At 38.0% G+C, this 26,632-nt stretch overlaps 1 protein-coding gene and 1 long non-coding RNA gene across 2 annotated transcripts in view; one reads left to right on the top strand and one right to left on the bottom strand.

Moving 5' to 3' along the window:
• The window catches only part of LOC113575239 (uncharacterized), a 36,261-nt gene that overhangs the window by 2,811 nt on the left and 6,818 nt on the right, over positions 1-26,632 (top strand). Inside the window, exon 2 of the long non-coding RNA XR_003410390.3 lies at positions 4,623-4,724. This is a non-coding gene — a long non-coding RNA (uncharacterized LOC113575239). The remainder of the gene's footprint in view (positions 1-4,622; positions 4,725-26,632) is intronic.
• gpr139 (G protein-coupled receptor 139) lies at positions 2,221-19,448 on the bottom strand. Its single transcript, XM_027006641.3, has 2 exons — positions 18,930-19,448; positions 2,221-4,792 (listed from the first exon to the last, which is right to left on the bottom strand). The coding sequence occupies exons 1-2, from the start codon at positions 19,075-19,077 to the stop codon at positions 3,828-3,830; spliced, it is 1,113 nt and encodes a 370-aa protein (XP_026862442.1). The 5' UTR covers positions 19,078-19,448; the 3' UTR covers positions 2,221-3,827.

The following is a 26,632-nucleotide window of genomic DNA, read 5'->3' as shown; positions in this document are numbered from 1 at the left end:
CATTGATGTTTTTTATTCAAGAAATTTTTATAAAGCAAAATAATTCAACATGCCATATTCCATAACCACATTTACTTAAATAAATGAAATTACATGAACAATCATCATCATTAAAAATAATAAAACGATCTTTAGATAGAAAAAATGTTCCATACCAGGGAAAATTATGTTTTCACACACACACACACACACACACACACACACACACACACACACACACACACACACATATATATATATATATATATATATATATATATATATATATATTTGTACACATGTGAAATATTTTTACCATTAAAGAGATCATTTGACGTCTTTAGCAGAGATAGTTTATATACAGTGTTATATATTTGAAAGTCAGAAAATACAAATGGAGTAGTTGAAACTTTTCATTTCTGTCAGCTACATCATCATTTAAAGGGATGGTAATGGAGAATATGGTACCAAGATGTATATACCACTTCCCTGCTTGCTTCCATATGAAATATAATGCACTACTCTGATGCAGACAAGCCATGGTGTTATTTATCTGCCCTGTTATTTCTATGTCATTCCTCTTGTCTTCTGACAAGGCTGTCCAGACATAGCAGTTTTATGATGGCTTGCGTAATCATTTGTTAAAGGCTAGTGAAATACCTTTCATGTGATTATAGGATACAGATTATTGATTGGTCTGCCTGGAGTGAAGCCATATACTGAATGTATTTATCATGACTGAGTGTCTACTGGTGGAAATCATACTGTGCACAGATGATCTTAGATGTACAGACTCTTTTACAACTTTCACAATGGCAGCCTACCTTTACTAAAATATAATCAGACTGAAAAACCTACTGACATTTTTCAGTAATGAAGCATATTGACATAGAAGTATAAAGCATATAATGTTAGACAGAAAATTAATCATTAAATCTGATCTGTGATCAAGCTCTTAAGTAATCTAGCTAAACCATTGAAGAAGAAACACTTCAAAACAAGTATAGAATTAAAATAATAATAATTTATAGTGACAATATTTCCACCATAAATTCTATGCTTTCTTTTGTAAAAAATAAATACATTTGTTTAAGGATGGCTCTCAAACTATTTTCTGGTATCAGAATTCCCTTTAAGAGAAAAGGCTTGGATAGCATGGCTAAAAAAGAAAATGGAATGTTAGTTGCTTAAGTACATCAAAAGAAAAGCATACAAACAACTTTATGATTTTTGGTTGGTTTTCAGAGGTGATAAAGTGTATTGTCCTATCTTTACAGAGCAGGAAAGTCACAGTCACTGGAGTATCATGGTTCAAGCAAGTTTGGCTATAAATTTGTAACATACAAATTTCAGTGGTGTGGCTGTATATCATTTCACCGATTCAGTCAATCGTAGTGATGGAATAAGAGTAATCAATAAAACATGGACATACATATTAAAAGTTTACAAAAAGCATAAAATTAAAAGCCTTGGCTAAGACTGCAAATTCATAATGCATTAAAATCACCTTATACAGACAGCTGGCTACAGTGAAAGAGATCGGCTGCCAGTCTACTCTTGCGCATTTTTCTGTAGGCTTGTAATGCACCTAGTATGATTTTTTTAGCACAGAAAGTTCCTTAATCTCTGATTGTTTGGAATATGTGTGCTTCAGGGACTTCTAACAAATGGTAAAAAAGCCTATTACTCAGACTAGTACTTGAAACATCCTTATTCATTGATACATTTACTTATATTACAGTGCCTAGTTTTGCCTCATAACGTAAAATAAGATGATTTGATATGAAACTGTAAACAGCAAAAGAGTAAAATTGAATGAGTGACTAACTTGGGAGAAATCCCTTATGGAAGAGAGGTACTGCATCACTTGCCAGCTCTACAGGTCCAGAACACTTTCAACACTACTAAAACTCACAATTGCTACTATACCTTATCTTTGACCTATACAGTATTCAGTTTTCCCATCCTTATTGTCATAATAGATTGTTTTTTTAATCAAAAAAAGTTTGTTATAGTTCTTTAAAATATGACACTTGCAGTGTCTTCAGCATTTGAATGGTCCTCAAAGACACATGTATTCATAAATTAATGAAAAAAACCAGAACATTATATATATATATATATATATATATATATATATATATATATATATATATATATATATATATATATATATATATATATTCAGACATTCAAGGTTCATATGAAATGGCTTAAAATGACACAATATGTGTATAAGAGTTGTCTAAGTCTATTACAGCATTGTGTTCGGTGGTTAGAGTTCTTTGCACTCTGTGCATTCCTTATGGTGTACAGTCAGTACAGGTACAGGTGTGCACATTGGTCTTTTTCAAGGAAACTTGTTTGTCAAATCTGACATTCTTAAATTAGCCTATTGAACATGATCATTTCAGTTTCTTAACAAAGCAAACTCTTTCAGCTGCAGAAAGAAGCAGTTAAATGCACTTGCCAGATAGTCCTTACTGTTGACCTTATTCTTGCAGTCTACAGCAAAATTAACAGGTTGATGACTATTTCTGTCATGTCTGCTGAATCATAGACTTACTGGTGGGTGTTCAGTAGACTGCCAATCTGTAATAATGACAGCCAAAAGATGAAATGTAACAATATACGTTTGGTTGGTGCTTTTGTTTAACTGTTGATGTTAGAATTTGCCATATACCAAAGTACTTAAAAATTAAGTTAAGCTAATAGCCCTAAATAAGGTGTAGGTTTTTTTTTTTTTTAATATATATATATAACCATAAATTCTTGAGCCATTTAATAGCACATTTATCTGCAAGACAAAATAATTCTCCAAAATAAACACTAAATGTTGCTCATTTTATATTTAATACTTGGTTAATATCCATCAACAAGTCATTTTTTTTTTGTTTTTCTGAAAGAAAACAAAACAAAAAGCATTAACCTCAGCCATCTGTATCCCTCAAGATAGCAGAGCTACTGCTCTTAGGCCGGTGTGCACACCTCAGAGAGAGACATAAGTCATGTTTTCCCTTCAAGGTCGCAAAAGCTGTAATGTATATGTGTATGTGGAAAAGAGTTTCTACATACACATAATACCTGAGGCTGACTTCTATACCTTTTTTGTAAAACATAGAATTATGTTACGTGGCACTCGATCACATACTTTTAAAATTAAAAATAATTAAAATACCAAGTGGTTGTTGCACCAATACTTCAAAAAGTGTGTTTGTTTCAAACCACAAGGCTTCTAAGTAAGTATAAATACATTCATTTTGTGTTAATACTTGCAATATTATCAATATCTAATAAAAGGCAAGGTACCTCTGATGGATAATTATTTAAAATACTGAATAATGAATATTCATATTGGCTAGAAAACCAATTTGAAACACTTTTCAGAACTCTTAAAACAAAGTTCTATTCTAAAGGTTCAGTTCTAAAGGTTGCTTTTCAGATTAATCACATATAACACATCAAAGAGAGTAGTGCCTGAACACAGAGCATCAAATCCATTTGTCAGATAAGCGTGCGTTCAGACTCTTTTTCACATCAGGACATTCAACAGTTTACTACATGATTTTGAAGCTGAATCCTTTTTTTGCATTAATATCCTGCTGGCATGTTTACTGTAAGTGAAAGCTTTATCAAAAGTTAACAAACCCATTTTTGAGTTCAACAATGAAAAGTGCTTGTATCAAACCTCTCCCCTGTCCTGATAGACATTTTAAAACCATCTTTTCTAAAACAATCTGTGAAACAGCTGTGAAAATGTGAGCTGCCCCTTTGCCACGCTCCTTGGATAACTTTAGCTTTTTGGACAAACGGTTAAGTGCGGCTTATTCAGTAGCTACTGTCTGTGCTCAGGATGATATGCACACCGGCTTGCCATTCTTATCATACTGGTACACAAGCATTTTGATGCAGTGGGAGTTGGCTGGGGAGATCCAGGGGCTACTTGTGATGGAGAAGTTGTGGCTGGCATAGAAGGGTGGCGGCTGCTTCTTACAGCGGAAAAAGGACTTGAGCACAGTGGCAGCCATGGCCCGGAAGCGCTTGCTGATGAAGCAGTAAAGGAAGAAGTTGACACCGGTGTTGAGCAACGCCAACATGTTGGCCACGTCAGTGACCAGGTGGAGTGCCCTCGCAGGGCCAGGCTTGGCTGGTTGCGCTGTGTACAGGTGGTACAGGATCATGATGGTGCGTGGTGCCCAGAGCACAGCGAACACAGAGGTGATGACTAGCAGGATGGCAGTTGTCTTCCCTGTGGAGTAGCCACGCAAACGGAAGCAGCTGCGTCTGCAGCGGAGCTTCCGCACAATCACGGTGTTGAGCGAGAAGAAGACAGAGCAGGGAAGCAGGTAGACTGTGGTGCAGTGGGCCCACACCAGGACATGCTGGCCCGCACTGCTGACGCCCCCTCCACTCGCTCCGGGAAGCCCATGCCACAGCTCGGGCCACCAGTAGTACGGTGCGCTGGAGAGCAGGCAGCCTGTATACACAGCCAGGATCACGCGGCGAGTGCGCGCGGGGTAGGAGACAGTGTGGTAGCGCAGAGGGTGACACACTGCAATGTAGCGGTCCACTGTCAGGGGCACTGTGATCCAGATAGAGGTGTGGATGGAGGAGAACTCTAATACTTGCACTGTCTTGTTCAGGGAAGGTGGCAAAGGGGTTCCGAGGATGAAGTCCTCCAGGAGGAAGTCTACAAACACAATGAGCAGGAGGACCAGGATGTCAGCAACAGCCAGAGCCAGGAGGTAATTGTAGGATGACTTTTGACGACGTAGCACCAGCTGCGACAGGATGATGACTGTGAGGATGTTTGCTGTAGAGGGTGAAAAAAAAGAAAATATGGAGGGAAAAAATAAATAGGAGGATCATGTTAGAATGATGACATGAGTGGGAGCAGATATGGAAGTGATGAGAGGAAGGGTGTGAAAGGCAGATCAAGAAAAAGTCACTGTTTGAACAGGCTTTAATGGAGATATGACAGTTTGTGACTAAGTGAATGTAAAGTTAATTACTAGTAATGACCATTTTAACTATTCGACAGCTACAGGTTTGAAGGAAATAACTGGACTAAGACAGTCAGCTGAATGTACTTAAACTACATCACAGAGCAAACACAATACCCAGAAGCGCAGATACATGTGTATGTGCGTCCCCAATCATATTAAATATCCACTGAGAAATATTACAATGAATAGCATTATGGAGTTTATGGAGTATAACAGAAAGATTTCTATGTTATAACATATAAACACATTAAGGTGACAAATGCAGTTTAGCCTTCAGTTACAAGCAGTTTTTCTATTGTGGAAAAGCCCACAAGGAAAGGAAAATGTTTCAGTGGATTTGATACGTAAGGAAAAAGCTGTAAGGAAAAAGTAAGGACGTTGTAAGGAAGTAGTCGGATTATCTCTAATGTGCTGTTATATAAATGTATACACTGTATGAGGTTAACTTGTAGCAACAAAAACGGTTTGTGATTTCTGACAATTTCTGGTTCACATTCTGGCAGAGGTCTAAAAGCAGTCCTTGCCCTTGCTCATCCAAGCCTGTGTTTCTGAGCATCTTCTTGCATCGCACCTCCCACTCCCACTTCCTCCAGCTGTGCCCCTGCCCCTGGTTCTCTCCCACTTGTTATTTCTAATACACGCGAATACACCGCAGCGACTGGGGAACAATGACCGCATGCGAAGATGGTTACTGCAATCTCCTGGACCTCTGTCAGAGTGGCCCAGAAAACCAGACAGAGCATGACCCTCCCTAACACCTCCCATTGTCAGGTCAAACCTGCACAGTTTGGAAGGCTACATGTGCAGGAGACAGGACAAACAGTCAGAGTGGCCCCACACTAGGAGAAAGAGAGCACGAGCAAAATGGGCCCAGCATTATTTTAGCCAAGCTACCTGCCGCTGGCACAGAGGGGAAATTTGCACCCAGATGGTCTGATTATTATACTAACAGAAAAAAAGCCCTCTGCTTCAGGCAAAGTTGAGGTTCTTTCCATGCTTCAGAAAATATTCTATCTAACTTACATCAAGATAGATGGTTAAAAAAAAAAGAAAAAAAACTATTTGCACTTAATTTCATGAATTCATCATCAAAACACATTTGTGAATCATAATTAAAATAAGTCCATTGGTGAAACTTAAAGAATATATGTGTCTCTCGAGTAACTTTTCAGGAAGAATCACCAATTTTGCGATAATGAAAACTTGCGATAATGATGATTTTATCAAACACTGAATCAGCGACTTGAACTAAAGCTTCTAATGTAATCCTGTAGCTGCAGCTATAGATGGTGTGCTGGCACTGAACAGGAATGCCAAAAAACATCAAAGCAGTTAGTATGAGTCTGTGTTTGCCTACAATTCTGAATTGAATTGAAGTGACTTCCCTTGTCAGCTCATTGGATAATAGACATGGAATTGGATTAAATATGACAGCAGGGAGTCTGGAGCATTACACTTCACAAGCACCAATGTATCAGCTGATTAGAAATTACAAAGCATGCTCTAGATAAGAACTCTCTGTGCCAGCCAAGCAAAACACACACACGTTTACATAAGCAGACATTCAAAAGTGCCCAAAATTAAGTACAGAGAGGAATTATGACACATACTGTATATCCTGTCAGACACAATCGTGACTGATACAGTGATGTGGTTTATATGATGTTGCGATGGATTTTATTTTTCCTCATATCATTCAGTGGCAAATACACACAAATAAAGCTCAGAAATAAGAGTAGGGCAGTGTATTCTGTATTCTTATTCTCTCTGTCTCTCTCTCTCATGCACACACACACATGGTTTATTTTCACAGTGGACAGAGCAATGAGACCTTGTGTTATTGGAATAACATGGAGCATCTAGAGTCTGATCCAGCGCTAAACCTCACTAAGTTTAAGAGTGTTTATGTGTAAGACTACAACATAAGGAAATATACAGAAGTGTATATTAACACAAAACAGAATACAATTTTTTCACAATGATTTAGACACTATAACTGGTTCTATGAAGCAAATATCTAATCAAATCAAAAAGAAAGATTAATTTCCCAAAAAAGATTAATTTCCCAATCAAAAGAAAGATTAATTTCCCAAAAATCTAAACACTCTTTGCTGATTTAGACACACACACACTGTAGACCTTCTGTGGAAAATTCCACACACAAAATCTTCCATAAAGCACAGCTTACTCACTATTCTCATTAGAAAAGTACACAAAATAGTACACAAAAAGTCATCCCAGTTATCAGAATAATCTACAGGTGTAAAAAAGAAGCATATTGTTCACACACAAATTAGATTTTAGGGATGCAGAATAGGGTTACAGGTGTGATTATATGAATATATCGGAGAGGAAGCTCAGAGTGCAGATGAACTCAGCAGAGAGGCCAGAGAGGAAGAGGAAGCCGGACATTGGTATCTGCTGCAATATAGGCTACATGAAATGTCACTGAGAAAACCTGGGCAACAAGTACAACCATTATCTGTTGTTTCTGTAGATTACTCTGTAGAGTAAGAATCTAAATTTCTGTACTTTTTATGTAGTATACTAAAGTGCTGTACTATCATATATACTTGTGAACTAGATTTCTAGTGTGAGACCACAATCATATAGAGGCAGCTGATGGCTATTAACCATGGTGACAGCTAACAAAATAATCTGATTACAAAAAATAATATTGGAAGACCAGGGGATCTTTCAAGAAATCAATCAAATTAGTCTTGAAACCATTGATAATGTCTGTGGCAGAAACAGGGTAATGAAGCAAGTCTACCATGTTACATGTGAAATGAACTTGGAAAGGGCAAAAGACAAGTGCTTGAAATATACAAGTACATCAAATATGTATGGGTAGAGTGATGTATTTCAGCACTATATACTGCATTACACCCTATATGTGACATGACAGAACAAGTCAGATGCTCACGGACCTTTAAACCTCTGTGGGGTAATCTGTAATCATAGTAAGTAACAGATGGATGGTCAGAGGATAGAGGATACAAGACAACAAATCCAAATGACATCTGTAGTCACAATAAAAAACAGTCCAAGCCAAAACCAGAGAGGCACAAAAAATAGGCAGACAACAGAACAAAGAATGACAGCTAATATTAGAAAACACTCAGTATGCGCGCGCACACACTGAGAGAATGGCAATACTTTGCAAAGAGAGACTGTCAAAGGCATGGCTAAATAGAAGTAGGATAATGAGCAACAGGTCAATTCAATACTCCGGAGATGAGGATCTTGTGAAGTGATACATGGGAAGTTGGGAGTTGTAGTCAGGTATGTGGATAGCGGAGGTCAGCTGTGTGATAATAAGATGGGCTGTATTTACAGTACTATAGTAATGCTTTACTTTTTACTGTGTCATTTACTGTGTAATGTATTTTTAACACTTATGGGCAGTCTTTTTTGTAAAGAATATTTGAAATTGATGCCTGGAGAGAATATGAGTCAGAATTCAACTTGACTAAAAAGAAGAAAAGAGGGGAGAACATTACTGGCCACCAGACCATTGTGGTGGTCACTGGGCAGCATGCAGGGAGTATCACAACATGTACCACAATCAGCATTCATGGTGTCCTCCCCCAACAATTATTTCTACAGTGCTTTGTTTTGGGCCTTTTTCATTTGCAGTTCTTTTTTACTCATCAGTTTACAGTACATGTGCTATAGTCATAAAATAAAATAAAATGAACTAGCAATTATACTGTACCTACACCCTTTTTATGGTAGTGTAGGTTTTGTAGTAGTGTTCTAATAAAGTTCAACAGTGTGTAATAGCTTTAGATGCTTTAGGTCATTGTATTGTTAAAATGTAAACCTTTGCCCCAGCTTGGAGTGAAAATGATGAAGTGACGCTGAGTGTCACGTTTTCTCCATACAAATCTGTGCAAAGAGTTTGAAAAGATTTATGTATGCATTGTATATTCAGATTCTGATAATGGTACAGCTTTATTGTAGACTATTCAACCCTTCTGTGCCGAGATCCCTTGTCTAGTTAGTAGGTAGGTGATGTATACTATGCACCTGCCTTTGAATGTGATATATAATGTAACTCTCCATACATGCATTTCAAAATGTGTCTCTGAGCCTAAGCTGTTGGGATCCCCAACATCAGAATGACAATACAGTATAATGTATTACAATGGAGGTAGCTTTATTCTTTCCTTTCGCTTTCTACACAATTCATGTGCTGCCTTCCTTTATTTTGTTCTCCTTGCTTTCCTCTCATTTGTTCTCCTCTCCCTCATTCCACTCCCATATCAAATCTTTCTTTCTGTGCCCTTCTGCCTCTATCTCTCTTTTCTGCAAGCTCCATCTGTTTCTCTGTTCTCTCTCTACATTCACACCCCGTTGCTTTTCTTTAGTAATCCTCCTCTTCATGTCTTTATTTCCTTTCCCTCTTTCCTTTTGTCCCTCACTCTAGGCACTCCTCTAGCAAGCAGGGCTATTTCATAGAGTGCATGTATTTTGTTGCTTTCTCCCTCACAAACCATTATTCTAGCCTGGATTCCCTGCTGTGGCTTTGCTTATTTAGACAAACAAAAGTGGTCCACAATAGGTCTGCAGTTTGCTTGGTGTCTGACATTTTCATTTAGCCATGGCATGCCTCTGTTGCATGGCCCATTCATTTTAATTGACTCATCTTGCCAGTTCCTATGGCTGAAAATGAGAGCCACCCATTTCTATCACTAGCATTGCTAGTTTTTTTGAGTGTGTTTCCATCTGTCTGCACATATGGGTGTGCATGCATAAGAATTATGAATATAGTATTAAGATTCCAAATGAGAGAATCAGGTATATAGTGGTAAAACAAAAAATATATATATTTCAAAGGGTTGCGTGTGTGTGTGTGTGTGTGTGAGAGAGAGAGAGAGAGAGAGAGAGAGAGAGAGTGTTTGTGTGGTGGTGGTGGGGTAAACTGTGTACGCAAACTGAGAAAAGGTTGGTTGCGTAACCTAATACAACAGACTCTCATGAGGCATAAAAATACCGCATGCATTTTAAAAAGGCATTAGCGTCAGCTGGCAGCTAAACTGAGCAGTGAAGCAGATCATTGCTAAGGAAGTTTTCTCAAGAAAGCTAGAAATACCTAACCCTTTACAGGGTTACAGACCTATCTAAGGACTGTCTGGGTTTGGTCCTAATATTCTAATTAGCACACTTTATTGACATCCTTCTGTGCAAGAATACCGGTCTGCTGCACCACTCAAAATATATACAGAAGAGGAAGTGGGGAGAACTGGGACTTTTCACCTTCACATGTATGAACCTAGCAATGCTGATTTGGGGAATTGCTGGTTTGCTTTCACTTGCTCAGACTTGAAGAGGCCACTCAAGTGGAAGGGCAGTTTTGATAAGTCTTGGGATTGGTGAGGATAAAGCTTTATCCAAGATTGACACCACACTACAGACCCTGCTGCCTAGGCCTATGATATAGTGAGTATTTTCTGGATATAAACTAAAGTTTAGCAAAAGTCAATGCAGAAGTGAAAAGGTTTCTCACTCCTTAGTAAAAAAATAATTCCAGAGTCCATGTCCTTTAATTTTACACCAACACATTATTTTTACAATAAAACTGAAGACACCTTTTCTAATGCTTCATATAAAGAATTTTGAGAACTTGATGGATACAATTGGATCTGATCTGAATAGATAATCCAGTGTGCCTGTACAATTGGCTGTAAAAACTGTGAATACAAATATACTTCTGAGATTTTGAAATCTTTTCCAAATGTCTCTCACTCTAATTGTCCAATATTTTGTGTATATCAATCTTACATATATGGAAAGGAAACCCCCAAATAGTTAAGAAATCTTTTCTCCAAAGAGATAAACACAAAGCTGGACCATGCCTTCCACGTTTATACAACATTATTGGGTAGGCAACCTCCAGCAAAGTTTAGCTTAGGGTTGATTTCAAATTGATTTAGGGTTGAACTCCAGTGGTTATATGATTAAATGTTTCACAAAATTCACTTGTACAAAGCCAAACTAAAAGCCAAATATCCTAATACTGATAATACCTGTAAGTACTGTGTGATTTGTCCATCTAATTTAAACACATTCTGAACATGTTCTAAATTAGCAAATTGGTGGTCCAACTTATTTTGGTAGCACTAGACATTCACCTGCACCACATTAGATTGTCTCTGTCTACCAAATGAAAAATGAAATGTAATAGGTTTTGTATATCTAACAGCTCTTAGGTAAATACTGCTACACTGGAGATTACCCAGTCCTTCATGTGAACTTACTCAGCAGACCTAAAGTCCTTCTTGAAATGACAAAAGATGATGCGTCTGCTGAGAGGATCCAGTTGCAATAGTCTTTTTTTCTTTGTGTTATTAATAAATTGTTTTTAAAAATTGCATATATGAATCTCAAGCACTACTCATTTTACTCATTTTATCCATTCAAATCCCACCACCACCAAGTTGCCACCACTGGGCCCCTGAGCAAGGCCCTTAACCTTCAATTGCTCAAGATGTATTCAGTCATAATTGTAAGTCACTTTGCAAAAAAGCACCAGCAAAATGCCATAAATGTAAATCATGTTTACAGGCCCAATTAAAATAAGAAAGAAAGTATTGTATTTTTCTTATGACTTTATGCACCCAGAAATGTCTCACTTGTTCTAATTTTCACAAACTGAAATCTCACTGAAATAATAAAATGTTCCCAACCAAACTTCAATAAGCACCTATATAATTTGACAGTCTAAAATTTATAAATGATAATAATGTTTGTGATAGCCAATAGTGACAGTTTTATGATCAAATAACATTTCTCTACGTACCTTGATTCTGCTTGTTAAGTAGGCCTAGATTATTAAAGTAGACCTACACATCGATATTAAAGAAGACCTACAGATAAATTTTAAAGTAGACATACACATAGATATTGAAGTAGGCCTACTCATAAATATTAAAGTAGAGCTACACATAGATATTAAAGTAGGACTACGAATAGATATTACATTAGATCTACACATAGATATTAAAGTAGAGCTAAGCATAGATATTAAATTAGATCTATACATAGATATTAAAACTACAAATACCTAGATATTACTTTGCCTAGTTGTAGCTCTTTGATGTGGGAGTTTTTGTAGAAATGTTTGGGTTATCAAAAGACCTTACTGATAAGAAGGTATTAGGTATTAAATACCTAAAAGGTATTAAAGATGATTAATAATGATTTTTATGCACCATATAATTTTTAAATTCATGTTACATTTGTAACACTTGATTCTGAGTGTTTTAGTCAAGGTGGACTATAAAGCAGAGACATATCTCAAGCTAGTTAGCTATATCTTCCACTATTCTGCATAGCCCTTTGCTATTATAAAATAATAATAAAAATTCTAGTTTGCTTAATGATATGTGTGTAAATATTGTTAACTTGTACTAGTTATGCTCTCTATACTTAGAGCAAGTACAGACCAATTAATTTAGTTTGGATATATCACTCTCCCATTTAATGATTGATTTACTTTGTTAGTTTATTGTTAAATGCCTGGATGACATATTTTGTAACTTCATACCCACACAGAAAAAGATTAATGAGCCGCTCCTAAATAAGCAAGATAATTTTTACCTGATGCTTTTATCCAAAGCAACTTTTAATTATGATTGAGTCAACTTGGACAAGTGAGGGTTAAGGGCCTTGCTCAAGCCCTTAATGGCAATGGTGGGGGTTGAACCAACAACCTTCCACTTACAAATCAAGTACCTTAACCATTGAGCTACCACTGCCCTGAACATGTGTGTTCAGTTTAATAATATTGAACAAAAACATCATTGTATTATGTTATTGAAATGCTGCAAATATAAATCATACTGTTAAAATAAACATTTAAGTGGAACCAAAATCCATGTTCACAATTTCAGAATATAATATAATGAGGTCTCCTACCTCACCCTGGCAATATGTTAATCAGCAACACATACAGTACAGCCAAACACTGAACCTCTTTAAGTTGCAGCTCATGCAATACAGTGTGCTGATTTCATCTTATTTCATCAGGTATGTTTATGTTTTGTAGTTTGTCTGAAAGATCGGCATTTAGTTCTTTTAATAATTGCAGATGAAATGTTCGTCTTTTTTGAGTGTTTTACTTCTTTACTGCTTCAAAGCTGACAGACTTCAGTTAACAATACTTTTACACAAAGAAAGGGTTGTTAACTTACAGAACATCTTGCAAAAATATTTTAAAATACTTTTAGACATTTAAATGTAATCCCAGATGGCTGCACCTCATATAGAGTATGCAAGCAGAGCAACTAGTCTAAGCACAGAACAGTTTCTAACAAATGAACCAGTCATCCCAGCAGCAGATCAGTGCTGCCATGAAAAGTCAGTAAATGAGGAAGGTTTGGTCCACTACATATGTAGTAGGTACTCGTGGTTTTTATGGGTGTTTCTTTGCTGGGTGTATAACAAAGTATTTAGCCTGTTGTTGTGTGTATAATACATAAGTACTTTCATTGTTATTTCAAACACTAGTGGTGGAGCAAAAATTGTTTGTTTTTAAACTACCAGATTTAGACATATCTCAGAAACCATTGTTTAACATAAATAAATGTGATATATATTAAATCTTTGAGAGTTGGGCATGAGATTACAACCTCTGAGATTTCTATGTAAGATCTGAAAAATATTTAAGGTCATGAACAATGGGAAAGTTTCTTTTTGATTTGTGCGCAAGATGTGAGAAAACTAAGTGATAGTAAAGATAAAGTTTTAAGAACTTGTAAATTGATCAATGAGACAAAACGATGTCTGGTTGTTTTGATTATTTCTCATGAGACTTGAATGAGATAGAAAAATTCCTTAATCTCAAATGAATTGTTAAACTTGTTCAGTTCTGTCAAACAAACGTAGAAGGACTTAAAATGGTCTGATCTGGGAGTTTGCTTTCCTATGGGCATGTTTTTTTAAAAAAAGAAAAAGGAAGACTATCAGATTAGAGGTGGCTTTCTGGGGAATTCTGAGCTCAGAGCTCTGTATTGATACAGGTCCGAAAGTAGGCCTAACTCAATTGCATAAGATCCGATATCTTTTTTCAAACTTCCATTTTGTAAGAAAGTCATATTCAGTTATTTACCTGTAACAGAAGTCATTAAATGAAATATTAAACAAGCTTAAAGTGTGACCTTTAAGACAGGTGTCCACTCTGGCAGAGAATACATGTTGAATGCATGAAAATGCATCCATTAGCATGCTTTTGTTACTGGTGTGGATGTATGCTGTTGTTTCATTCTGATCCGAAGGTTATCTTTTTGTTTTCTAAAAGCAGTACATTAGTGTGTGGACGAATGTACAGCAAGAATGTCAAGGAAAGCCAAAGAGGAAGCTGTAAAGGAAACCCACTGACAGCCCTTTCTGTGACCTGCTGAATGGCTTCGTTTGTGGTGAATAACGAGCCAATGGAGCGATGAGTAGTGAGAATTTTTGAAGGTATTTCTGGTCTCTTGGGCATGTGTTGGTGGAAGTATCCTGCAATGACCCTATCCCTCAAGCATGTCCTTTTGATTTCCTGAGGGACAGCTGATACTGTCACTTGCTAGAAGAAGGAAATCCCCTGGAAGATGATGAGCACACCAGATCAGTCTGTACCATAGACACCAACATCAGCTACATGCCACTGAATTGTGCCCTGGTCCTTTGCATCTACCATTGAGGGCTGTGCATAACCTAGACCTGTTCTAACTGGTGAACAGTGACCTAGTGAATGGTGAGCACCTGCACCCCTTTTCTGTGTCTTTTGTCTCTTGGCCCATGTCCTGTGCTGCGCAGTCCCCATATGCTCTGCTGCTACTAAAGGCTGTGCCTTTTTTTTTACCTGGCTGGCCCTGCCAGGTGCCTGTTGCTGAGTCACAGTACACTTCCTTATACAGCACAATATGGGCTCACTTGTAGGGGCTGCGTTGTGGCTGCTTTTGGAACTCTGCTGATGTGGGACTATTTCAGGCATCACTCATTCCTTGCCTCTCACAGCCGATCCCATCCACCGTGCACACCTGGTGTTGGATAGCTGCTTTTGGGACACCTATATTTTGATTACTCTTCTTGATTGCAGAGGAGCTGAGAATTAAACATGTTTCATTGCAATTATAAAGACAGTGTTTTTGGACTTTACTCTTAGTACGAAGTTTAATTTAAGTTATACAGAGATGTTTGCAATTTTCTCTTGGGTTTGGGTTTCCTGTGTTCACCCATTCCTGGTCTCTCAGTGTGTGTTCTTCAGCCACTGCTTAGTTTCCTTGTCATCCTTTTCGTATAATAGCTGGATATAAGCATGTAAGATAAAGCATGTACTTTTAAGCAGACTACCTTTCCAGTTTTTACATGCACATAGAAATTTTTCTACAAAATATAATCAGTTTATATTTTTAGTGGCTCATGAAATGGTGTGGCTTAAAATGCATACACTGTAACCATTCTTGAATGCAAAATCTAAAAAATTAAGAGGTCTTGAAAATTAAAAGTTTTTATGGACCTTCAAAATTGCACTCACTTGCTGTAGTTCCATGAGATGCATTTGGTCTTACCTTTACTAGAAAATTGAAGAGAAAAAAAGCAGAAAACCTTTTTTTTCTCCCCATCTAGAGGAAAATGTATTTGAACTGTATATCTGAGGGTGACCTCATAATGATCATAACCAAGGTTTTGGTGCAAAGAGAAGGAGAGGAATTCAGCGGAAACAGGAGAGACGGAGGGAGGCGACTGGGGGTGGGGGGGGGATGTTTGGGGTTGATGAATTTCAAAGGTAACTTTAAAGGTCACAGCCTTTTTGTGCTTTTGGTGGCATTATTTTTCCTTAGTCTTCACAGAGAGACAGAAAACAGAAAATGACTACCACCAGCTCCTGTCCCTGCAACTCATGCAAATGGACTAACTCTAATATGTGGAGGAAATGAAATACAGAGTGCAAATGTTATTGATCCCATTGTGGTTGACAGTGAAACCATTCTATGAGCTGTGATATAAATGTCCAAGCTGACTTAATCAAAGTCAAAAAGCTAAAAACAGTACTACTACAGACAGACAGACACACACACACACGCACACACAGAGAGATACATGCACACACATTTCATCATGTGAATAGTAAGCCTTGATTGGGGAACACCAGATCAATGAACTAAATGAAAAATCAATGGGCCCATCTCTTCATTAAGTGGCGTGTGACACCTAGGTAGCTTTTGGCTTTAGAAAGGGGCATTAATGTGAATGTGTGACCTTCTATCAGAGGCAGAGCAGTCTCAGAGGAGCCCATCCCTGGATAATCCTCTGTGTCTAGCCTTGACATGACCACAAGAGTACACAACAGCCAACATCCATACAGTCTATAAAATCTGATTTTCCTTCCAAATTTGGAAATATTTATTTATATCCGTCTATTCAGTCATACTCAAATTATAGCTAGTACTATAAAGGGTCTTTCTTTTTTCTCTTGCATAACTATACCACTGATATCACAGTAGCTGAGGAACCCTCTATACAGGTAAGCAGTGCTTCTACAAAATGTACCCAGTGAACTGTAGATGAAATAGATGAAAACTATAATCAGTTAATTGTGCTGATTTTTAATGTTATCATTTATTACATTTATCATATTTTATATCTGTTTAAGTAATGCAGAACAGGCTTTTATCTGACTTGCCTCACACAAATGCTATCAGATTTAAATGTAATGTCTCTCTCATCCTTTCTCACTCGGTCTCTTTACCTCCATGCCCAAACACAGCATGGCTGTATGATGTGCAAGCCTGTTAAGAGTGAGTGGATGATTAATTAAAAAGGTGGCAATTTGTTTTATCTCTGTCGCCTGCTTCCCCTCTCAGACCTCAGAGGTGTCACTTCACTTAGGCGGCTCTATTATTAATCCCAGTCTGCTTCCCTGCATCCTTCCCCTATTCTCCTTTGCCTAGCTTCTCCACACACAGTTGATGATCCTAATGTCGGCATTATGGCAAAAGGATAATTAACTAATATTTATATTTACATTTGTTGTTGTTTACAGTTCAATAGCCAAGTGAAATTGTGTCAGTATTCTCAGACATTTTAGGCACAATGTTAATATCCAAAAGAGTTATCAAGTAGTTGGCCATCTAAGATGTAACAAAGTGACTGGCTACCCAAACATGACAGCTGGGTATTTTTATAGGCAAAATGAATGAAGAGTGCATTCATTTAAATATTCCTACTTCAAAGCAAAAGTGAGGAGTTGCAGGTCAACAAAGTATCAACCTTGGCACTGAAATGTTAAAGTACAGGATTAAGGGGTTTGCAATATCTTGCCTTCTTTAATTCAAAAACACAAATCAGAATGCAGAAGCCAACATGTTTTTTTTCAATTCATAACTAGAACCCTGCAGTCCATATTGCTCTTTGTGGTTTAAAAAAAAATACAAAATTTTGAGAGAAAGTGTGGGACCTTTGTGTTAATTGTAATTATGTTAACTGTTAATTCAGTCCTGTACTTCCAGGATTGTATTTGTTGTCTATATACATCTATACAGACATGTTAATTAACTCATCTGAGTGTCTGTATTACTATATATCAATGGGAAAAGCAATACTTAAGTCACAAATTTCAAAACATTCATATAAAAAATGAACAGTTTTGAAAGACTGTCTCAAGTGCAGGTATGTGACTGATGTGTCATTTCTAAGGCTTTCTCTATGATATATACACACAGAATATACAATAGTGTGAAAGTACTGCATTCTACAAACTATTAAATAAACAAATACTACATTAAATATATATTTTACTTAGAATACTTTACTTAGAATGTGAATTAATTGGAAAAAGGTGTTTACATAATAAATTATTTGGAATTCTGCTATACATTAAGGTGATATAACTAATTTATGCTAATGTAGACAGATGGCTGTGATGTACTGGTAGAATTGAATGATTTGTCTCTAATGTTGAAAGGACAATTAGGATACAATCTATGTGCCAGATTGCCATTCACTACACAATATGCTGCCTCACTTAACATCTAGGGTCTTTACTATATAACATGTATTAGCCTTTCAGTTCATTGTTAAGTTCAGTTTGACATATAAACCTTGATATCCGGAGTCCACACTGACAGCATAGTTCAGCTCATCCATGTTAAAGGATCATAAAACTCTTGTATACAGAGTAGCAAACATTTCGCAGAAAACAAAAGAGGTACAGAACTGAGATAAACTGACAGTTACAGTCTCTCCTTTACAGACATCTGTACTGTAGTGAAGCGCTATTACCCATAAGCGATGATGATGGATTTACAGCAATACCATGTCACAAAGAAAATGAAGACATGTGCATTAGCTTCTCTGGCTCCGTGCCCAGCTCAAGGACATGGCTCCTGATCTCAGTCCACCATAAGTGGTGGTACCACTGTCCTTGTCAGATACTTGAAACTATGCCCATACCACTGCCCAATATGAGTGAGACTGAATACTTTTGACTACATTTCTCTGTAGGCGACACCTTCAAATAATGTTATTATTTGAGAATGGTCAGTTACTCACTGACAGAACATGAGTAAAAGTTTTCTCACAGAGGTTGGGCTCCATAGTGATCATTCACATTCACCAGGCTCTGAGCTATTTGTCAGCTTCATAGGTCATTCTAGTTGAGGTCAATCTCAACAGCAGACTCAGACAATTACATTGTTAGAGTATTGTTAAAAGAATCCAACAAGACATTTTGTAAGACCCATGAAAACTCCTATAACCAATGCTCTTCAAAAAGACTAATAGTTTGTTGTACTTACAAGGTCATCATAAAGAATCAACAGTGGTTTTACAAACAGTAACAATCTTAGCAATCTGAGCACAGTGACATGCACACAAGTCTACATCTCCATATGTGTGCAGAAGCAATCAAGCAAAATCATTGACACCAGCATTCCCGAGTGGGTTTCTTACCAGGCAGGCCAAGACAGAGCAGGGTGCTGTAGTAGATGACTGGCAGGGGTCCGAGAGGGCAGCCCCGGGGGCTGTCGGGTTGCGGCAGCTCTGGGCTCCAGGCGCTGGCGTTAGGGGAGAGCGCGGTGAAGATGTGGCTGTGCTCCATGGCCTCACTGCCTTCCTCCAGCACTCTCAGCAGCTGAGAGGAGAAGCATGCGCACACAGCAGCCAGGCTGCAGGACACGAGGAGAAAGGGTTCTGCCCTTGGGTGCCAGTCGACATGAAGGTGTGTGAGGGAAGACAAGAATGTAAGAGAGCCTGTGTGCTGATACACAGATAAAGATGATGGTGGTGATATGTGTGAGTGTAGGGGAGAGAGCGAGAGAGAGAGAGAGAGAGAGAGAGAGAGAGAGAGAGAGAGAGAGAGAGAGAGAGAATGCCTGTAAGATATGTGTGTACGAGGGAAGCTGAGAGGTGTGTGAGGAGAGGTGGATGTGAAGGTAAGGAGTGGAAGAGGAAAAATGCTGGATGTGTGTGAGCGAGTGAAAATGGCAAGGTGGTTAAAAAAGAGGCAGAGAGAGATGAAGGGGAGGGGAGGGAGAGAGTGAGTGAGTGAGTGAGTGAGTGAGAGAGAGACAGAGAGAGAGAGAGAGGGAGGGAGAGAGACTGAGAGAGAACAAGGTATAGAGGCAGAGAAGCCAGAGTGCTTGTGAGATATGAGTGAAACTAAGTGAAGAAGCAGGGCAAAAACAATAGGAGAGAGAGAAATAAATGAGCTAGTGAGATAGCAAGTCACTGTTGAAACTAGTACGAGGTGAAACAGGCAGTGGAATTAAAGAACACAGCCACACTTAGATTTAGATGTCTTCATCAGCAAACCACACAGCATGTATATGCTGGAAATTATATGTATTTTATGTTCAAGGATAATGAAAAGCAACTCTTCCAACAATTGGTTGTAAATTGCATATAGCGCTTCTTAATTACACATTTATAATAAAATTATGAAATGTAATTTGTCTTTTTTATGTAGTCTTTATGTAGGAATACAGTAGGTAAATACTTCATTGTATGACATTGTTACAGATGACTTGACAAAGCTCTTTAGCTCCTAGGTATCAGGGAAAACACATGTCATGTTCAAATAGTTGAAAATAATGATGCTGGCATGTATTTTAGATGGATTACACTATTGATGGAGAAACCAAAACATGAGAGACCAAAACAATAAAGAGGGATGGTAATTACCCATGAACACTCAAATATTCATCATATGAAGCAGTGGGGATGAAAGAACATGAATGAGGAGAAAGGATCAGAGAGACATCCATAATGAACTTAAAAAGAATGTAAAAAAAATCTCAGGTGTTAATTATCTTGAAAAATTATTTTGAATATAATGGTATACTCTGCATTATTTTGATAAACATTGTAGATGTAAAATGGTAATATGTCTATGGGGTACATGTTTAGTTAATGGAGAAATTAGCTGAACACAGCATAGCATGCATTAAAATGTAACAAACACCATCAAGTTCTTCTGCGTTCCAGTATGCAAAGGGGTAATGCACAGATAGAGAGACAGTGAGAGAGAGAGAGAGAGAGAGAGAGAGAGAGAGAGAGAGAGAGAGAGAGAATGAGTGAGAGAGAATATATCTTAACAGAGCAGCAAATCACTATACCAGCTTAGTAAATAATACTGACTTGCGATTATAAATGTGAAAACCTATTGCTGCCTGTGTAGTTACATTAGTGCAACTACTATGTCTTCTGTGAGGTACTACATACTACTTACTATCACAGTCCACAGAACAAAAATATATATATTTTTTCTAATTACAGTAGACACTTTTTAATAATGAGACATGCTATAGACCCAATTCTTTTAGAAACATACCAAACAATCATGGTGCACAGTATCTCTCTACTATAATTCCAAAACAATATAAAATCAAAGGGCCATCCCTATCAAAAATATTTGTTTGTGAAATGAGTTTTTTATTGTGAAATAGTATGTTGCTCAAAATGACTTTTGTTTAATGTCTCAGTATTTTTTGTTGCGAATGTACCACATCATGATAATTACTCTGAAGAGTATAAGTGAAAATACACTAATTAAAATTAGGATTTGAATAGGCAGAAATTGGAATAACATGATTTGGATACAATAACACAACAATAGTCATTTAGAGAATGCCAGTGCATTCAACAATTTAGAGGCTTTGCGCATACAGTTCACATTATGAGTGGACAGTTGTGGCCGTGGGCAAGACGCTCAGTCTTTACTGCCCCAGGCAGTACGGGACTGCTTGTTACAGCTGTGTAGTGCCAGCTTGGGCACTGATAGGTGGCAAAATGACACATTTCCATTGTAAAAGAGTTGAATAAAATATAACTTAACATACTGAAATATTTCATTTATTTTTATGATAGATTGTTGCATGTCTTTTGTAGATAAAGGTAAAGTACAAAAAGGTAATACTGATGTAAAGTTAACATCAAGAACAGATTTGTATGTGAGACAGAGGTATCATGTTTGTACTGTCATTCTGTAGCCTCTGTTGACTGTGAGATCTTGCATTTTCTGTTGTCATCACCTAATTACATGCTCAGTAATCAGGTAGATGAAGCTTACACAAACTGGTAGTTAATAAAAACAAATAGATGTGTCAAACAGTGTGGGGTCATGTCATATAATGGATCTGAGAGGTTAGGGTTGAAAATAGGAGTAAGTTAATAAGAGGCAGTTGCTAGTGGTCTGGTGATGCTAAATAGCAATGGACACAATGTTCAGAGAGGCTGCGGGAATGACTTCACTTCTTTATTTTACATGAATTTGCTAATTATTTACACTTACATTTTTAATAATTAGAGCATAATTGTCCTGCTTTTTGGAACAGATAGATATCCTTGTTTTTTTCTCCCTCAAATGATCAGTGCTATACTAACCATTTGTGGGAGGTTTTTAGGTCAGCTGTACAGAATTGGGCAGTTAGCACTCTCCTCCAGGAGTGCTCAGATGTCCTACGATGACGCATAAGCAGTACTTCAGAACGATGTCATGTTTGACTTTACCTCATAGAGGAGGAACATTATAGTTATCAACACCACAGCATGGTACCACATTGTCATGTTTATGGACTCGAAAAGCAGCAAATGGCTGTATTAGTTGATATATTTTTGCCCGGTATCCTGTCATTGAAAAGAGACATCTTACAAAGACCCCCATGTTGAATTGGTGCATGTGATGCTCAAGGAACATGTACTGCTGCTGTCAACGTTTGTTTTAAACTCTATTATATAAAGCGAGATGTAAAAAAAAACCAAAACGAAAAACAGACATTCGATTGTGAGAAATGACATTCGACTGTGGGGAACACAAACAGCAACACCGTGGCTATTTGCCTACTTCGCGAGTTCTCGCGTTGGCTTGCACTACCGCGGCTGTCTGCCTCGCGAATTCTCGCGTGGGCCTGGACCGCTGTACTGACTGCACTGCATGACAGATAATAGCCTTACAACGTCGCTTTCATTGATTTGAAAGGAAATATAGGTCAAGAAACGAGCGAATATTACCATCCGTATGGCAACAATGGCAGAGTTCACAACTCGGCCGCAGAAAGAGTAATTTGCACTGCGTGCATGTTTGGTCAGTAGACAACAAAATTATGGAAGTACGCGATTAAGTTGTATGCAACTACAGTTAGCCTACCATTCTGGCACTAGCACCCAGAGGGCACAACTTGGAAAATACGCACCCAAATGAGTATGGCCTGAAGTCAGCTAACTACTTATGCTAGGTAGCGTTTTGACACTTTTAATAGCACATTATGGTGAATTATGCCTCCGGTAAAACATCTTTCTTGTCACATTTCCACATTTGTGTGCCTTCTATTTATTTAAACAAAAGTGTAGGCTGCTGTACTGACTTAGATTTTGAAGGCTAGACACAGAAGCTTCATGTCCCCGGTGGTTTGATTATTATATACAATTTGACGACAAAGAAAAGTTAAAAGACTTAGTTATATTGAAATAAATATACCCATACAAGTATTTACGGTTCTTGCTGTATTGGCTTGTGCTCTTATCCACATAATGTGTAAAACTGGATATTTGAATAGTTTGAACCTGTGTTTTGTTTTAAGTGAATAATCTAACTTTATTTTTGGCCAATTTTGACAGCTTTAACAAACATTACCCCTTAAACTGCCAAAATGCCAGTAGGCCATACACACACTGAGATGGACCCATCCTCGTGAGACCTGCATATCTCTCTTACCACCATCCCCTCTCAGAACACTTGGAATCTTCTCTCTCTGTGTTCCTATTTCAGCCACATGGAGACTGAAGGCACCGCAGCCTCTGCTGAGTGCATCTCTCGCCTGGCCTTGCCCTGTCTTAATCTCAGTCATTCCTTGCAGAACTGTTGTCCTGTACCATGACATGCACAAGGTCTGGAGGAGACCTGATACAGCATGCTGTCTTGTACCTGTGGGTGCAAGCCCTGCATCCTTCTGCTTTTGTATCCTCACACGCCCATGTACCCAGCTCTAGGAAAGGTATACAGGGGAGAAGGATACAGGCACAGGATAGGAAGACCCCGGCAGAAGGACAACCCATTTGCTTGTTGATGTCAGAGGGAAATAATAACAAGCAATAGCAACTAATAACAAAATCTGTCCCAGTGGCCCCACCTATCTAGACTCTTTTTTTGCTGTTGGACATCCACCATGCTTGGCTTTAAATGTACTCTGAATGTGACAGCTGGGAAGTGAGAACTAACACCCTTCCCACATTAAGATGATTGCTCTACCCCTTTATTGGAAGAACCAGGTGCATCTGATTTGGGGAGGGATTTGGAACTCTATAGGAGAACCATCACCAAAGCTTTTTGTTCCTGGACTGGTGATCAGCAGTAAGGGTGTTGTTTAAGTTTTTATTTCCCATTTGTTATGCATGACATAATCGCCAACATTTCATTCATGCTGGTCTCTGAGGGTTTACTGGCAGAAATGCAAGAATGCAAATACAGATATGTTGACAAATTCTCTGCCATTTGCCTAAAATACCACTGTAATGAACAAATGTGATGACTAGCTTTAAATTAGCCATCATTTCCATAGTTCCATCTTGAACTGCAAACCAATGCAGAGGTCTTAACTCTATATATAGCCCTCTTTAAACATTGTATTGTTTACCCAAATTATTTGCACTGTATTTGGACATATCAGACTTCACACAATATAACACTTAAATTGGACAGCAAACTTTACAAACCTTTGCAGTGCCCAGTCTGTGCAGCACAGTTCTGTGTTGTACTCAGCTTCCTTATGGCTGAGTAAAGGACAAACGTAGATGTATGTTCTGCAGGTGTTCAAGTATTCAGTGTGAGAGGTGGCTTTTGTATCTCTCTCTCTCTCTCTCTCTCTCTCTCTCTCTCTCTCTCTCTCTCTCACACACACACACACACACACACACACACACATACACAGAGTCTATGACAGCAAACAGTGCCAATAGGACATTAGTCTCATTGTCTCACTAATTTGTTGCTATACTGTCCACCTCTATGTCTGTCATTTCTTTTCATCCTCTTTCTCAGTATCTCCTTCACAAGCACAAAATCAGCAGCTGTCCAATCACAGTCTAGACAGACAGCCCCATGTCTTTACTAACCATACTACAGCGGAAAAGACGAGTAACTGAGCACAGAGAAACAACTCCTCCACAAACACAAAGTCACTAGCACTTCATAGTGCACTGCACAAATTTAGTAAATTCAATGCACAAATGTACAAGCAGTTCATTCTGAGGGATTTTCACCTGTAGCAACCATGCTAGTGTTACGACCCTGTCTAGGCTGGGAGGCCGTAACATAGGGTTTGAGTGCAACAGTGGTAATGAGTAATGGAATGCAAACCAGACATACAGGTTGAAAGCAAATGTCAAGTGTAATTACAAGTTCTGGTGTTCAAATACAGAAATATACAATAAACTGCTCCAATAGCTTCAGGAGTGGCCCAGGCCAACATAAACAAAACCACACTAGAAAGAAAAAGGCATCTGACTAAGCTAACAAAAAGAAAATACAATGGCTATACTGACTATAGTGGTATATACAGAGATAAATCCACACCCAAACAAAATGGCAGCCACTCCTTACCACCGGTGTGTAACTTATATACATGAGACATACTAACCAGCAACCAAAACAATAAGGGACAAAGCGAACCGTAAGTCAAGGGGAGAAGCCAAAGTCATACATACAAATCCAAGCAATCACAATATCAAAAAGCAGCCACAGGTCAAAGCACTAGCAACAACAGTCTCTTCTCTAATGAGCCCTAAGCTGAGCCCTTCTTCCCTTCCTCTTCCTTTTATATGGTCCAAAGCTCACTGGAGAACCTGGTACATATCGGGGAACACTGGCGAGTCAGAGGCAAAACCTGGAACACAGGGAAAACACACACTTATATTTTCAGCATATTTTCACTCTGTTGTCCAGAGTGACTTACAAAAGTGCTTTGTCATCTACTCATAGAATATATCCTAGCCAGTGCAGTGGTTTAGAGTTTAAATTCCATTGAACTAAAATACTGCTGAAATACAGGGATCAATGCTGATACCTAGAAGTGCAAAATAAGCAATAAGCTCTATATCAGACAATGATAAGTGCAATAACAAACAATACTAGACAATAAGTACAGGAGTTTCTGTTACTCAATATAGGATCAACGGTCAGTTAAATATTCTACAAATATATGTCTTCAGTCTGCGTTTGAAAACTGCAAGGACTCTGCTGTCTACACAGCCATTGGAAGTTTGTTCCACCGTCTGGGAGCCAGGACAAATAACAATCTTGAAGCATGTCTTCCACGAGACTTGAAGTATGGTGTTTCAAGCCAAGATGCTCATGAGCTTCAACTTTCAGGCTTTAACCATTGTTATCATGTATGGAGGAGCTGGTCCATTTTTGACATTGTAGGTAAACATCAGGGCTTTAAATCTGATGTGGGCAGCTACTGGAAGACAGAGAAGGGAACGCAACAGTGGAATGACATGCGTAAACTTCGGAAGACTAGTTCTGCTGCTGCATTCTGGACAGTTGTAGAGGTCTGATGGCCTGTAGAGGAAAACCAGCAAGTAGCAAGTTGCAATATTCTAGCTTTGAGGTGACAAGAGACTGGACAAGCACCTGAGTAGCTTCCAGTGAGAGAAAGGGCTGAATCCTTCCTAAAGTAACTGGTCACTCAATAAGGCATAAGAGATCAGCCAATATCAGGGACCTTGTTGTGTTCCAGGGCCAACATGCAAGGTGTGTTTTTCTTTTTTTTATTTGTGGAAGAGAAATGGACATTTATTAAGCCAGATAATAAATCAAATCTAATCAAATACCTTTTATGATCACATCACTTCACAGCATGCATGTGGGTGAAAAGCTTTAGTATGAGGTCAACTCCACAGTGTAGTTATAACACAGAGCACAATATACATAATATACTAAGACTACACAAAAGAAGTATACAAGGATGTGCAATATAGTGTGTTTTGCAAATTATAAAAGACTACAATAGATGTACAATAGCAACAAAACTGCAACAAAGTGCAAAACTGTTAGATTTCAAATTAAGATTTTTCTATTTTGAAGAGTATCTTATATATTTTTCTGTTGTTTCCTGAATTCCCTTAACCATGACCCAGAGAATGCTCACTGTTTTTGG

The sequence above is a fragment of the Electrophorus electricus genome, chromosome 3 (genome assembly GCF_041902795.1).
Source record: "Electrophorus electricus isolate QZ-2024a chromosome 3, ASM4190279v1, whole genome shotgun sequence".
Taxonomy (NCBI): domain Eukaryota; kingdom Metazoa; phylum Chordata; class Actinopteri; order Gymnotiformes; family Gymnotidae; genus Electrophorus; species Electrophorus electricus.
This window is presented reverse-complemented; position numbering and strand designations above follow the sequence as displayed.

Coding starts and splice junctions, on each gene's coding strand:
- gpr139 (XM_027006641.3), bottom strand. CDS start 19,077: ATGGAGCACAGCCACATCTTCACCGCGCTCTCCCCTAACGCCAGCGCC. Junction 4,793..18,929: donor GCTCTGTCTTGGCCTGCCTG/GTAAGAAACCCA, acceptor CACCCTCTACAG/CAAACATCCTCACAGTCATC.